This window comes from Mustela putorius, unplaced genomic scaffold, assembly GCF_011764305.1.
Source record: "Mustela putorius furo isolate JIRA1106 unplaced genomic scaffold, ASM1176430v1.1 tig00000179_pilon_pilon_pilon, whole genome shotgun sequence".
NCBI lineage: Eukaryota > Metazoa > Chordata > Mammalia > Carnivora > Mustelidae > Mustela > Mustela putorius.
This window is the reverse complement of record NW_025421305.1, coordinates 8,031,407-8,046,795: the sequence shown is the minus strand read 5'-3', so window position 1 is coordinate 8,046,795 and position 15,389 is coordinate 8,031,407. Positions and strand designations below refer to the sequence as shown.

The window sequence follows — 15,389 nt, the reverse complement described above, 5'->3', positions numbered from 1 at the left end:
ACTAACCTTCAGAGAGAGAACATTGCACCTCTGAAAGATAGGAACAATTCTTTGCAGATGGACAGGGACATCTGAATGCAATGGACTACAAATTAACTGATGATATTTGCCCTGCATGGAGTTTTTAGGTAGATATCAATTTTTCACCTCCACCCAGTCTTCTCACAAAAGAATATAGGAAGAAAGTAACAAAGTGTGTGTAGGGGGCCTTATTTGGAAGTAAATTTGCTTAACAGAACTCTTTTATAAAAAACCCAGAAACCAATCAGTTTAAAGACACTAACAGTATGCTTCAGTTACCTTTTTTAAGTTTCCTTGAAATCCTTCTGGTCTCTCCCATTGGGATGCTTAAAGCAAAATATACTTCATTAATACAATTTTTTCACTTTAAAAGAAAAACTTCTCAAAAAATTTAATTTGGCAAAAATTTATAGGACATTTAATGTGTACAAAACACTACAGGCCTACAGTTAAACATAGAATTGAAAAATAAAAAGAAACAATATACATCCCAATAGTATTATACAGAACATATCTGAATGATATTTAACCAAGAAGGAAAAACAGAATGAGGATTAGAAGTTACTGGGACTGGGACGCCTGGGTGGCTTAGGTGGTTGGACGACTGCCTGAAGCTCGGGTCATGATCCCGGAGTCCCAGGATTGAGTCCTGCATCGGGCTCCCAGCTCCATGGGGAGTCTGCTTCTCCCTCTGACCTTCTCCTTGCTCATGCTCTCTCTCACTGTCTCTCAAATAAATAAATAAATAAAATCTTAAAAAAGAAAAAAAAAGAAGTTACCGGGACTTCCACAAGAATTTTTAGATGCAGGTAAGATCTCGCAGAATTCAGAAGTCTGTTTTTTTAAAGGTTTATTTATTTATTTGAGAGAGACAGAGAGCATACAAGTGAGTGTGCATGCTTGTATGCATGGGAGGCTGGGAAGAGGGAGAGAACCCTAAGCAGACTACCTGGGGGCTCACAGAGCCTGATGCAGGGCTTTATCCCACACCCCATGAGATGATGACTTGAGCCAAAACCAAGAGATGGATGCTCAACTGACTGAGCCACCCAGGTGGCTCGACCCAAGGATCGAAAAGCTTTTTTAAAAGTTTATTAATATTTTTTTTAGTAATCTTTACACTCAACACAGGGCTCAAATGTATGACCCCCAATTTAAGAGTCATGTGTTTTTCTGACTAAGCCAGCCAGGTGTCCCAGGCTTGATGAGTTCTGAAGAAACGAGATGGTCGTTTGACATCCTAGGGAGGGGAGAGTGAGAAACAATGAATGACTTAAGATGAACAAGATGAAAGATGCAGGAATTAAAAACAAGTACACCTGACCCTTGAACAACATGGGTCTAAATTGTGCAGGTCCACTTACAAGCAGATTTTTTTCAATAAATATATTGGAAAATTTTTGAGAGATTTTTTGACAGTTAAAAAACCCTCACAGATGAACCACATAGTCTAGTAATACTGAAAAAATTTAAAAAAGGTATTACTATAAAATATAGTATATAATACATATAACACACAAAATGTGTGTGTCAACTGTTTATGTCACCTGTAAGGCTTCTAGTCAATAGTAGGCTATTAGTAGTTAAGTTTTTGGGGAGTCAAATGTTATAAAAACCATATGATCCAGTAATTCCACTATGGCATACACTTGAAGAAAATGAAAACATTAATTTGAAAAGATAAATGCACCTCTATATTTATAGCAGCATTATTTATATATGATAATAATGTCTATTATTATATATAGACGGATACAAAAGCAACCCAAGTGCTCATTGATAGATGAGTGGATTAAAAATGTGAGATACTCATCTCTCTCCCTCTTTCACACACAGACATGCACACACACACACATATTACTCAGCCATAAAAAATAAAATCTTGCCATGTAAGAGCATGGATGAACCTAGAGGATATTATACTAAGTGATATAGATCAAAGAAAGAAAGACAAATACCATATGATTTCACTTACATGTATAGTCTAAAAAACAAAACAAATAAAACCAGACTCTTAAATATTGAGAACTGGTGGTTGCAAGCGAGGGTGGTGGATGGCTGAACACGTGAAATATGTTAAGGGGAAGAACAGGCTCAAACTTCTAGTTATAAAATAAATAAGCCATGGAGATGAAGAAAAGGACAGCAGAGAGAATATAGTCAATAAAGCTGCAATAGAAGTGTATTGGGACTGCAAATGGGGTGAGCATGGGTTAAAGTTTGGAACTGTCAAATCACTATGTTGTATACCTGAAACTAATGTAACACTGTATGGCAACTGTACTTTAAATTATAAGCAGATTTTCTACCACATGGGGTAGGAGGGTCAGCGTCCCTAACACCTGTTGTTCAAGGGTTTTGCTGAGAGCAAGACTAGAAACGGTAGGATGGCGAACAAAGGAAGCAAGCAATAGGAGTTAAAAGGGAGAAACACATAATTAATAGCTCTTAAAAATCTTTTTCATAAAAGATTTTACCTATTTATTTTAGAAAGAGGGAGGAAGGGGCACCTGGGTGGCTCAGTTGGTTAAGCGTCTGCCTTTGGCTCAGGTCATGGTCTCAGAGCCCTGGAATGGAACCCCACATCGGGTTCCCTGCTCAACGGGGAGTCTGCTTCTCCTTCTGCCTGCTCTACCCCGCCTGGCTTGTGCTCTCTTTCTCTCAAATACATAAATAAAATCTTAAGAAAAAGAAAGAGGAAAGAAAGGAGAGAGCATGGGGGTGGGGAAGCACAGAGGGAACGAGTAAGAGAGAGAAAATCTCAAGCTGACTTCATACTGAGAGCCAGGAGCCCGATGTAGGGCTTGATCCCACAACCCTAACATCATGATCGACACTGAAATCCAGAGTCAGATGCTTAACCAACTGAGCCACCAAGGCGCCCCCTTAATAGTTTCTATGTAAATCTAAGAAAGACTTGTGATCCTTAGCAAACACAATCATTTGCGGTTCACTGCTGAACTAACTAACATGTACTTCTCTTAAGGCTCAGTGGAAAATGTGATTATTATTATTTCCATGTAATCCAAAAGTGTGATTCTAAAAATTGTAATAATTATAATACTGACAGCCCAATGTTTTTTTCATGATTAACTCTGATCTCATTTCCTACCTTTCTGATCATTCTTTTCTTTCTGTATTTTCTTCTTTCCTTCAATATATGTACTATCCACCCTTCGTACTTGTTCTCTTCTTTCTCCTTGTGATCTCATATACTCCTAAAAGTTCATGTATTATTTACACTTCTATCCTGCCACATTACTGAACTGCTGTATGAGTTCTAGTAGTTTGGGGGTGGAGTCTTTGGGTTTTCCACATAAAGTATCATGTCATCTGAGAAAGGAGAGTTTGACTTCTTCTTTGCCAATCTGAATACATTTTATTTCTTTTTGTTGTCTGATTGCTGTTTCTAGGACTTCTTGTACTATGTTGAACAACAGTGGCGAGGGTGGATTTTCTTGTCAGTTCCTGATCTCAAGGGAAAGGCTCTCAGCTTTTCCGCATTGAGAATATTCACTGTGGGTTTTTCATAGATGGATTTTATGAAATTGAGGAATGTCCCCTCTATCCCTATAAGCTGAATAGTTTTAATCAGGAAAGGATGTTGTATTTTGTCAAATGCTTTTTCTGCATCAATTGAAAGGACCATGTGGTTCTTGTCTCTTCTTTTATTTATGTGTTCTATCACACTGATTGATTTGAGAATGTTGAACCACCCCGCATCCTAGGGTTAAATCCCACCTGGTCGTGGTGGATAATCAATGCACAGAAACAAGTTGTTTCCTTATACACTAACAATGTAACTGTAGAAAGAGAAATTAGAGAATCGACTCCATTTACAATAACACCAAAAATCACAAGATACCTTGAAATAAACCTAATTAAAGAGGGAAAAGATCTATACTTTGGGAACTAAAGGACACTCATGAAAGAAACTGAAGACATAAAAAGATGGGAAAACATTCCATGCTCATGGATTAGAAGAATCAACACTGTTAAAATTACTATGATATGCCCAGAGCAATCTATAGTTTCAACACCATCCTAATAAAAATAGCAATAGCATTTTTCAAAGTGCTGGAATATACAATCCAAAAATTTGTATGGAACCAGAAAAGCCCAAATTGGCATCATGTTCCCTGATTTCAAGCTATGTTACAAAGCTGTGATCACCAAGACAGCATGGTTCTGGCACAAAAACAGACACATACATCAATGGAACAGAATAGAGAACCCAGAAATGGACCCTCAACTCTAGGTCAACTAATTTTCAACAAAGCAGGAAAAAGTATACAATGGAAAAAAGACAGTCTCTTCAATAAATGGTGCCGGGAAAATTATACAGCTACATACAGAAAAATGAGACTTGACCATTCTCTTACACCATACACAAAGATAAATTCGAAATGGATGGAAGACCTCAACGTGAGGCAGGAATCCATCAAAATTCTAGAGGAGAACATAGGCAGTAACCTCTTCAGCAGCCACAGCAACTTCTTTCAAGATACATCTCCAAAAGGAAGGGAAAATGAAAAGCGAAAATGAACTTTTGAGATTTCATTAAGATAAAAAGTTTCTGCACCACAAAGGAAACAGTCAACAAAACAAAGAGGCAACCCACGGAGAAGGAGAAGATATTTGCAAATGACACTACAGACAAAAGGCTGATACCCAAGATCTATGAAGAACTTCTCATACTCAACACCCTAAAAACAGGTAAGTCAAAAAATGGGCAGAAGACATGAAAAGACCTTCTCAAAAGGAGACATACAAATGGCTAACAGATACATGAAAAAACATTCATCATCATTAGCCATCAGGGAAATTCATATCAAAACCACACTGAGATACCACCTTATACCAGTGAGAATGGCAAAAATTGACAAGGCAAGAAACAACAAATGTTGGAGAGGTTGTGGAGAAAGGGGAATTCAAGTTGGTACAGCCACTTTGGAAAACAGTATGGAGGTTCTTCAAAAATTAAAAATAGAGCTACCCTATGATCCAGCAATTCCACTAGTGGGTATTTACCCCAAAGATATAGGGGCAGTGAAAAGAAGAACCATATGCACCCCAACGTTCATAGCAACAAGATTCACAATAGCCAAACTGTGGAAAGAGTCAAGATGCCCTTCAACAGATGGATGGATAAAGAAGATGTGATCCAGACACACAATGGAGTATAACTCAGCCGTCAGAAAGGAAGAATACCCAACTTTTCCATTAACATGGATGGGACTGGAGGAGATTATGCTGAGTGAAATAATTCAAGCAGAGAGAGTCAATTACCATATGGTTTCACTTACTTGTGGAACATAAGGAATAATATGGAGTATATTAGAAGGAATGGAAAAGTGAAGGGGGGGTAAGTCAGAGGGGTAGAAGAACCATGAGAGATTGTGGACTCCAAGAAACAAACTGAGAGTTTGAGTGGTGGGGAGATGGGTAAGCCCGGTGATGGGTATTAAGGAGAACATGTATTGCAGGGAGCATTGGGTGTTATATGTAAACAATGAATCCTGGAACACAGCATCAAAAACTAATGATGTACTATGTGGTGACTAACATAATTTAAAGAAAAAAAAGATATTATCTACATTTCTAGACTCAATTTATCTCCCAAATGCCAGACTATAATCAGCCACTGAAAACTACCACATGAATGTTCTGGAGGTACCTCAACCTCAACATTCCAAAAACTGAATTTATTATTGTCCCACTTTAACCTACTCTATTTCTGTATTCCATACTTCAGGAAATGGCACGATCTTCCTAGCCCTCCATGACATAGCGCCAACCTATTTTTGTAGCCTCTTTCTTCTGCTACGACATCTTCAGAGATCTGTATATGTATATACATTTTTAAAGTAAGCGTTTATTTATTTATTTTTAAAGATTATTTGTCAGAGATGGAGAGACTATAAGCAGGGGAAGCAGCACATAGACAGAGAAGGCTCTCTGCTGAGCAAGAAGCCCGATGTGGGCTTCAATCCCAGGACCCTGGTATCATTACCTGGGCTGAGGGCAGCCACTTAACTGCCTGAGCCACCCCAGCATCCCACAGAGAACTATATATTTTACCTCTACCAAATGACTATTTCCCAAACTTTCAAACTTTTTCTTTTTTCTTTTTTTTTTTTACTTTCAAACTTTTTAAACCTTCATATTGTTCTACCTGTTTGGAGTGCTTGCTTCACCCTCATAACAAACTACTACAATCTTTTTCAATCAAAATATCTATAAAGTGTCTATACCATGCCAGGCACTGTATTTGGTGCTAGGGATACAAATGGTGAATAAGAAGACATCATTCTTGATGTTCTCCTTTTAATTTATAAATGGGTTCAAAAGTAATTTCTGTGATAATCTCTCACATCTACATAATCACACTCCCTTACAATTTGAAGTTCCCACACAATTTTACATCTCTATTCTATCACAGCACTTCAAAACTCCTCCTTGTATTATGCTTATTTCTAATCTTAAATTTTATAATTCTGGATGGTAAGATGCTACATAAATATATTTACTTATCTCAGAATTAAAATGAATAAGTCCTCAATACATTTAGTTTTAAAGGAAAACAAAACTGCTTTTGATATTCCCACTGGAAAACACCACTGTGTATTTTATTAGAAAGTGATATCCAAAACATGAATAGGAGGCTGGGTTCTTTACTACAAGATGGCTACACAAAAAAGAAAATGGTTCTGGTTCCCAGTCTGGTTTTGGATAGAAAATCTCTCCCACAGAATATTTTAAGAACCTCTGCAATTTGTAAAGTGGATCTGAAATGCCTTATTTCCATGTAAATTGCTTTATTTTAATGTAGTTCATGCTTTCAAAAGATACTCTTGAGATAATATAATGCTTTAATTAATTTGAAAGGACTCCATTCCTTTAAAATTTTTTTGTTGTTGTTTTTAATTTGAGAAAGAGAGAGTGCAAATGAGAGCCCAAGCAGGAAAGCACAAGCATAAAGGCGGGAGTAAGGGAGAAAGAGCGAAAGGGAGAAGCAGCCTTTCTCCTGAGTGGGGAGCAAGACGCGGGACTCCAAGGGATTCGATTCCAGGACACTGAGATCATCACCTGAGCCAAAGGCAGATGCTTAATTGACTGAGGCACCCACGTGCCTCATAAGGAACCCATTCTTAAGGGCTTAACTAAGTATAACATTGAGTCACTATAAGAAGGATATCTTTTTCTTTTTTTTAAGAAGGATATCTTTTTAAAGGGCACATTATTTTTTTACCATTGTGGCAAAGATGTCAAGTTACAGTCTTCCATTGTTTAAATGTTCCAATATTAACTAGAACAAAATAAACAGTCAGTTATCATTCTTACCAGTTCTATGCCTGACCTACCTCCCGTGATAAGATCATAATAGTAATGGTAACCCTCAGAGGTTATGCCTTCTACCCATCTGCCCTTTGAAGGGTCTTTTTTCTTTTTCTTCTTTTCCTTCTGTTGCTTTGGTGCAGAGGTAGGTGGGATAGTGCTTGTTACTGGTGATATACTTGGCTCTGAAATTTCTAGAGAAAAAGATAAAAGAAAGGTGAAGTACCAACACTTTTTTTTTTTCCTGGTATGAAACAACTAATAATGTTACTCCAATTAAAAGTCTGACAAGAAGATTCTTTTGGGAACTTGACAAATTATAAATAAAGCTCATTTTGAAAACTAAATATGCACAAATATCCAGAATTATAAAACAGAAATGATAAGGGGAATCTAATTCTACCAGATGTTAAAACTGACTCTAAAACAATTGGTATATTAAAAAAAAAAAAGTAAAATGAATCCTGGAGTAGGTAAACATATGAATGAAATAGAACAAAGAGTAAAGAGACCCAAATGCAGACTCCTGATGCCTATTAGAAAAAGAGATCACTTAACAAATGATGTTGGTTACTTATTTGGAAAAAAGTAGAGCTATTCTCCACTCCAAGTCCCCTCTCATGTTTGCACATAAATATAAACTTCAGATTAAAGATATATGTGAAAAAACCCCACAAACTAAAATAGTGTTAAACCTACATACAAATCCAAATATTCCATTATAGCAAAAAAAATAAATAAAAATAAACAACAAAAATAATATGCTATGTTATTCATAATAGAATTAAGATTTTTAAAAACTAAAAAAAATTAAAAGACAAATAATAAGTATTTACAACAAATATGGCTCATGGTTAATTTTGTAACAAAGATTCCTTACAAATAAATCCAACATTCTAACAAAAGATGGACAAAAAGTACAAAGATAAGACAGCTTGGTATTAGCTATCAATATATAAAATATATTCATACTTTGATTCTGCAATTTCATCTCTATAGAGATTAAATTTACAGAAATAAATATGAAAAAATACGCCTGCATAACGGTTCACTGAAGCATTCATTCTAACAGTGAAAACTCTAGGCAACCTAAAATGTTAGTCTGGAAGAGATTAGTTAAATAAGTTATGACACTTTTATGGCATTTTGTTATGGCATTTCATAACCTTTATTAAACACTTATTGCAAGTGGTCACTGTAATAAGCAGTTTATACCATTATGTTACTTAGTTTTTGTGAAAACTGGAGGTTGTATATCTAGCAAGTGGCAATTCTGGTGGATTCCAAAGTCTGTGCTCCTAACCACTCTGTAGCCATTAAACACAATGTATATCCTTAATTATTTAAAAGAAAGGAAGTATTTGACATGTTATTGAGGGAAAAAATAAAACCACCTCCAAATAGACTACAAAGTGGCGTATAACTTAGAAAACTCTAATGATGTCTGGGATAACCTTAAAAGCATTTAGTTTTTAAAAGTCTTTTCTTTGTACTGCATTATTGCACTTTAAGGGGAATGTATATCCTATTAAAGAAAATGAGGCTATCAAAAATAATTTGAAAAATCCTATTTAAATACATTTAAGTACAAAATGCAAAGACTGATTTGCTTATAGGGTAGCATAATGGAACCTCCCAATCCATATAATTGATGAGATGAATTTTCAACGACTCCCTTTTAATCCTGCAGGAACACCTCTATCCTTTTTTTTCCTTTAAGCATACAGCTTTATCCTCATGGAAATACAGCCCCCATCCCTTCCTTTTAACTAAAAATGTCCAGGATAATATTTTTAAAGTCTGGTTACAACTATCCTTATTTGATGAGGGCAATACCAATTGACTTATTATTCTGCTTAAAAACTAATGGAAAGAAGTTTTTGGAGAGTGAAGAATATCATTCCATGTTGACTATCTCAACCATTCTGCAATATCAACAACTGGGACTGCTATTTGCCTGGTTTAAGGATAATGGATTTGTCAAGGAAGAAATGCTGACAGAAAAGCTCCTGAGTTAAAGCCTAAGTTCATCAACAAGATTGATACACTCTACTTAATAAATGCCTTTATCCGGAACTGAGTTATCTTCAAACCTCCAAATTATTTACCTTCTTGCTGGTGACCGCATGGAAAAAGGGGACTCTCATATCCTGCTGGTGTATGTGAACTGGTCCAACCACTATGTAGAACTTATGGAGGTTCCTCAAAAAGTTAAATACACATATACCATATGACCTAGCAATTTCACTTCTGGTTATCACTCAATGGACATACAATCAGGATTTCAAAGGGATATATGCACTCCCATACCTACTGCAGCATTACTCATAACAGCCAAGATATGTAAACAACCCTAATGCCCATCAACAAGATGAATGGATAAAAAAGATATAGTACATATGCATAATGTAATACTATTCAGCCATGAGACAGGAGGATATCTTGCCATCTGTAGCAACATGGATGGAACCTGAACATATTATGGTAAGTCAGGTAAAGAGAAGACAAGCATACTGCATGATATCACTTGATGCAGAATCTAAGAGTCAAACTCATAAGACCAAAAAGTAAAATTGTTGTTTCCAGAGGATAGGGGGTTGGGGGCTAATGCTGATACTGCTTAAGGTTATAAACTTGCAATAAGTAGTACTTAAGCCACAGAGATTGAATGCACAGTATAATGAATATAGACAACAATACCATAATAGATAATGTGGTAAATATTGCTTTAGTAGTGATCTTATTACGGTATATAAATGCATCAAAGTATCACCTGCATAAACTATGTTTTATGTCAAATTTATCCAATTAAAAAAATTATCTGCCTTCTAGTGGTAAAATCAGTAAATTTGTCCACAAAAGGCTAATTCACTATAACTCAACTATATAACCAAACATAATTCATACTTTTGACCATATGGATAAAGCAAACTGTGGTTATAATGCAAGGCCTATTTTTTAATGAATAGCTCCTTTTAGCCAAGTACCTAAAAAACTCAGCTGTGTCTGAAATGAACACTGACCAAGACAGAACTAGGACTAGCTAACCACCGAGGTAGTATGGTTATGAATGGAGATGTTACAACATGAAGCTTTAAAAGTAAAATAAAAGTGCATAAGCAAAGTCCCATGGTCTAAATACAGCTATGATGCATAGGAAAAGCACCAAGACTAGACCCTGAGTGTACCACCTCTTTATGGAAACAATAAAAGCTCACTGAGCATGACCTCTGATGTTAGTTTTAAAACATGCTGGCTGCTTTTTTACCTGACTCTAAGCCAAGCCTTTTCAAATCCTCTTGGTATGCTTTCAGGGCAGCTGCCTCCATTGCGGCAAACTCCTTTGATGCCTTTTCTTCTTCCTTTGCCTTATCCAGGCTTTTCTGTTTAATCTATGTAAGACACATATAAAATCGAAAGCCAGATAAAGGACCGATATTTACATAGAAAAACTGGCAAAGAAATAAATTAATTAAATTACCTCACTGATCCTCTTTGCAACATTCTCCTTATGATTCTTTCCTCTTTCGTGAAATTCAACACTCTTGAAAATTAATAAGAGAGAAAATGCAAAGGAAAGTTACATTAATATCATAATGGTCACAGTAAGGTAACAATAAATAGAGGAATGGAACATAACAAAATTGGAATGATTGACAGGAAAATAATTTTAATGCAAATCAGTCCTTTTAATCAAATGATATGAGGGAACTGAACCATGTTAATTGTTATCATATCCTCTGGTTTCCTTTGGTGCTTAAAATAAACTATGATAACCATATCAATGGAGAAAAATACAAAGTACCCGTGATGACAAATCTAGTTAATATGATTGTAACAAGGACTCAAACAAGACATGAAGCCAGAGAGAGGAGTGGGAACAAAACTTAACTTCAAGAAACACCTCTCAACATAAAATGTCAAAACCTGTAAGTCTCTAGAATTTGTACTGCTCTGGAAACAGAGAGAATAAACAATATTAGAACTTATTCCTCCAAACTATGAGGAAAGTAGACAGCAAGGAATTCCTTCCAACTTATGAACAAATACTTTTACACACTGTGGTAATGGTATAAAATGTACAACTCTTATGGAGGACAATTTGGCACTATCTACCAAATTTTGGCTGCTGGAATAGAGAACAAAGTTCCTACATACTGACGTGGAGAGAGCTCCAGAGATACTGACTGTTCAATTAAAAAAACAAACACGAGGGGCACCTGGGTTAAGCCTCTTCCTTTAGTTCAGGTCATGATCCCAGGGTCCAGGGATAGAGCCCCACATAGGGCTCTCTGCTCAGCAGGGAGCCTGCTTCTCCCCTCCCCCACCCCGCTCTCTGCCTACTTGTGATCTCTTTCTCTCTGTCAAGTACGTAAATAAATAAAATCTTTAAAAAACAAAACAAAAAACCACGAAACTATGGTGAAGGATAATGTGTATGGTAACCTAGGTTTTACATGACGCTGTAATAAAAACCTGTATGTGCAAACAGAAACAATGAAATGGACTAGAAAATGAAAAAAAGTGGTAACCTACAAAAAGTGATGGTGACTGGATGGGACAAAGGAGTGAGTGAATGTTATTACTCATTTAAAACAGTCAGGAATGCTCCCTAAATTACAAATGTCTGGGTGTACGCAATTAAACAATTTCTGATAAACCTTGCAAAATAAATTTTGTCAATCAAATCTAAGCTAAGCTATCCTAAAGTACTACCATGAATTCCTCTTTAAAGTGAGACATTGTAAAACAAAGGTTTCACAATGGAAAAAATTCACCTTCTAATTTTCATATATCAGGTTTCCTAAAGTTAATTATACCACACAAAGAATATTAAAGACCCATTTCAAAACAAAATAATTTTGTTTCTAATTAAAGGTTAAACTGATGTATATTAATAATCCAAAGAGAACAAAGATTATCCTAGAAGGGATTATTTACTCTTCTTGACTCCTAAAATTCATTGAACTGATTAGGAACCTCAAGAGAGGAGAAACTATCAATCATTTGTACAGAATTCATAATTTATGCAAGGATGGCCCAAGTTAAACAAGTTGAGATCTTTAGCAACTATTCAAAAGACCAAAAACAAAATCCTGGAAAAAAATATGCCCAAACTCCTTGTACACAGTAGTAAATAAATGTCTATCAAAGAAGTATAACATTGTTAAAAACGGGGCTACTGTTCTGTTGTGCATGCAACTCTATCAAGTACAAAGGCTAGGAATATATACTTAAAAGATAACCCCGTCTTTCAGTATATAATAATATATACATTCTGTATATAATAATATATACATTATGGCATGCACATAAGGGGGAAAAATCAGTGATGCTTTTATGTCTTAAAAGTTTAATCTAGATTGAGATACAGTAATAAATGCTTAATAGAGCTGCTATTTTCATAATAGTCCATGAAAGAGGTAATGATATTCTTTAAAATGAAACCATTTATAGCTACAAAGCTTTGCAAATATGTTTAATTTATTTTTCTGGAGTTGAAAAGACACAAGATAAACTACAATAATGTTCTTTTTTATATATAAAGGGCTTTGTCCTTTAGTATTTTTTATATGGTAGTATTAAACAACATCATAATGTGGATAAACATGGAGATGACCCAGTCAACATCCATTTTCTGAATGTGACTAAAGGACATAGAGAAATAATTTGGCTCAACATATAATCAAATTTAACCCGATGAAAAGGAAGAAGGCTCACCACTTTCGTACAAGAAATGAAAAGACAACAGAAATATTTCAATGTTTTGAAAAATCAAGAGCAATGTATTTGAAGGTGCTTCATAAATACTGTTCAGATCAAAAAGAAACACAGGAATACAATATCATTAAACTCTCTTATAGTGGAATTATCATACAGGCCTATTGTCCGCTATCCAACACTTGCAGTAATCACAGAATTTCTTTGGTTGCGACTTCCAGTAGTCTGCCCTGAAAAAGAGAAAAACAGGTTTAAGCTTATTTATAATTAAAAAGGCAAAACTGTGCATGTTTTTATATCTTCTTAGAGTCTGAAATATAACACCCTCTTGCTGAATCCTGTCTTATTATACACATTACCTTTAGTATTTAACTCATGCAGCAGTTATCTGAAATTGTTGCCACCAGAAAAGTCGTCTGCACCGGATTTAAAACTTCCTTTAATAAAAGTGCTTAAAAAAAAATTTTTTTTTTCTCATTTGCCACTATCATCAGTATGAAGAAATAAGAAACATCTTGGAAAAGATTTATCTTCTCTATGCCTTTCTGGCAATTTGGGAGATTGCCCTAATGGAGGCCTGAAGAAGCTCAAAGTTTGCTTTAAATCAAGTTAGTTCCATCAAAGGAACAAAGAACAAGACTCTTTTGGAGGGAGACTGGTTCCTCCGAGACTATCAGTTTATACAATTTGTTCTTGGGACTTGGGGCAAGAGGAGTTGGAAAAGCCAAGGGACCTCTTAGCCCGCAAGTCTTGGGGGGGGGGTTGAGTGGGAGTTATGCTAATAAGACTCGCCGTTTCTACCAGTCGGTGAAGGCGGAGGTGGCCCAAGTCCAACCCTAAAGTTTCACAATACCCCAGGATTCAAGCGCTACAGAAACGAATAGGGTGCTTGCTACCCCCCAACTGTGCAAGTGAGGGAGCTCCCGGCTGCTTCGCGGGCAGCAGTCCAACCTCAACTGGCCGCCAACCTCCCTCCCGAAGCCCGAGCTTCGGGCCCCCAGGGCGCCCCGAAGGATAGCATTTCCAAATGCCCTGAAAACCGGCCCTGCCGGTCTGCTGCCGGTCCCGAGCGAGTTAAGAGCACCTCCGTCACGCCTCCAGCCGAAAAGAGGTGGGGGGGGGGGTGGAGGGCGAGACCCGGCAGAGAAAGGGCCGCCCTGGGAAACAACACCTCGTTGTTTAGAGCCTGAGACCCGACTCACATGACTGGACCAGCCGCTCCGTGCGTCGCCCCGGGGTCCGGCTCGAGCTCGTGTTCCCCACGCGGGGCGAGTTGGGACCCAGCCCGTCGCGAGGCCCACCGTAGCCTCCAAACCCGAACACCTCCCTCTTTCCCCGGGACCAGGGTTCCACGGTTCCCAACTACGGATGCCCAGGCGACTCAATCCGCGTTCGAAATCTCCTCCTCTTCCCCTCCCCCTACGGGGCGGTACTCTGGGATCCTGAGAGGTGGGGTCGGTATAAAGGGGTTGAGGTCACCCAGAAGGGGTGAAAGCGCGACGGGACCTGAGCCGAAGGACAAGAACTTCACGCCTCAAGTCCCCGCATCATCCCGCCTTCACTCTCTCTCTTCCCCTGGGATCCAGAACCTCCACCCTTCTAGGCTCGCTGGCTCGTGGCCGAGGAGCTCGCGCGCCGCCTCCGCCCCAACGCAAACAGCTGTTCCCCGAGACGTCGCCGCCCTCAACTTTGCCAACTAGTCCGCACGCACTTTGACCAGCGAAGCAACCCGGACCTGTAGGCTGGGGGCCGTTGGCGGAGTTAGAAAAAGAAAGGTGAAACAGCTGGTGTCGGGGCAGCGAGTTGCTGGGCTTTGCCTCAGAACTTTCCGGAGGCGGCGGAGTGGCCCCGCCCCGCCCCCGCGACGCCCGCGCACACGGGCCGGCTAGTTCCTTCGCTCGGGGAGCGCGTGGGCATCCGCGGCGGCTCGAGTGGCGCAGAGGCGACGGGGGGAAGAGCGGCGTGGGGAAGCAGAGCGGAGGCAGTGGGGGCACGTGCACTTGTCAGGTGAGTCACGGCAGCGTCTCTATCAGCACTTCCCATATGGTCTAGCGGTTAGGATTCCTGGTTTTCACCCAGGCGGCCCGGGTTCGACTCCCGGTATGGGAACGAAGTAACACTTTTAAAGGAAAAAAACCGAATGGGAGAACTTACTTATTTTGTTTCCTCTATTCTGACTCTCTACTTGTCTCCTTCTGATGAGTTTGTGACAAACGGACATTCGTGCTACGCCGGGCAGACTGGAGGAGCGAGTGCGCTTGGGTCCCTCGCCTCCCTCCTCTGCCAGCGGAGTTTCACTTTCCAGGGGC

At 38.3% G+C, this 15,389-nt stretch overlaps 2 protein-coding genes and 1 non-coding gene across 7 annotated transcripts in view; 2 read left to right on the top strand and 1 right to left on the bottom strand.

Moving 5' to 3' along the window:
- WBP4 (WW domain binding protein 4) overlaps positions 1 to 15,357 on the bottom strand; it is a 66,258-nt gene extending 50,901 nt beyond the window's left edge. Inside the window, exons 1-6 of one of the 3 annotated variants that reach the window (XM_045076616.1) lie at positions 15,235 to 15,357; positions 13,238 to 13,310; positions 10,841 to 10,903; positions 10,628 to 10,751; positions 7,386 to 7,553; positions 301 to 347 (exon numbers count right to left, since the gene is read on the bottom strand). In XM_045076616.1, the coding sequence (XP_044932551.1) occupies positions 301 to 347; positions 7,386 to 7,553; positions 10,628 to 10,688 (276 nt within the window). In that variant the 5' untranslated portion in view covers positions 10,689 to 10,751; positions 10,841 to 10,903; positions 13,238 to 13,310; positions 15,235 to 15,357. Of the gene's footprint in view, positions 1 to 300; positions 348 to 7,385; positions 7,554 to 10,627; positions 10,752 to 10,840; positions 10,904 to 13,237; positions 13,311 to 13,439; positions 14,155 to 14,282; positions 14,444 to 15,234 lie in introns of those variants that run through there. The other 2 variants (XM_004759294.3, XM_045076617.1) reach the window with 2 other exon arrangements.
- Positions 14,582 to 15,389, top strand: part of ELF1 (E74 like ETS transcription factor 1) — a 106,471-nt gene continuing 105,663 nt past the window's right edge. For all 3 annotated transcript variants that reach the window (XM_004759290.3, XM_004759289.3, XM_045076612.1), the window contains exon 1: positions 14,582 to 15,087. The gene's annotated coding sequence lies outside the window, so the exon portion shown is untranslated. The remainder of the gene's footprint in view (positions 15,088 to 15,389) is intronic.
- Positions 15,118 to 15,189, top strand: TRNAE-UUC. The gene has a single exon. It is a non-coding gene; the product is annotated as a tRNA-Glu (tRNA).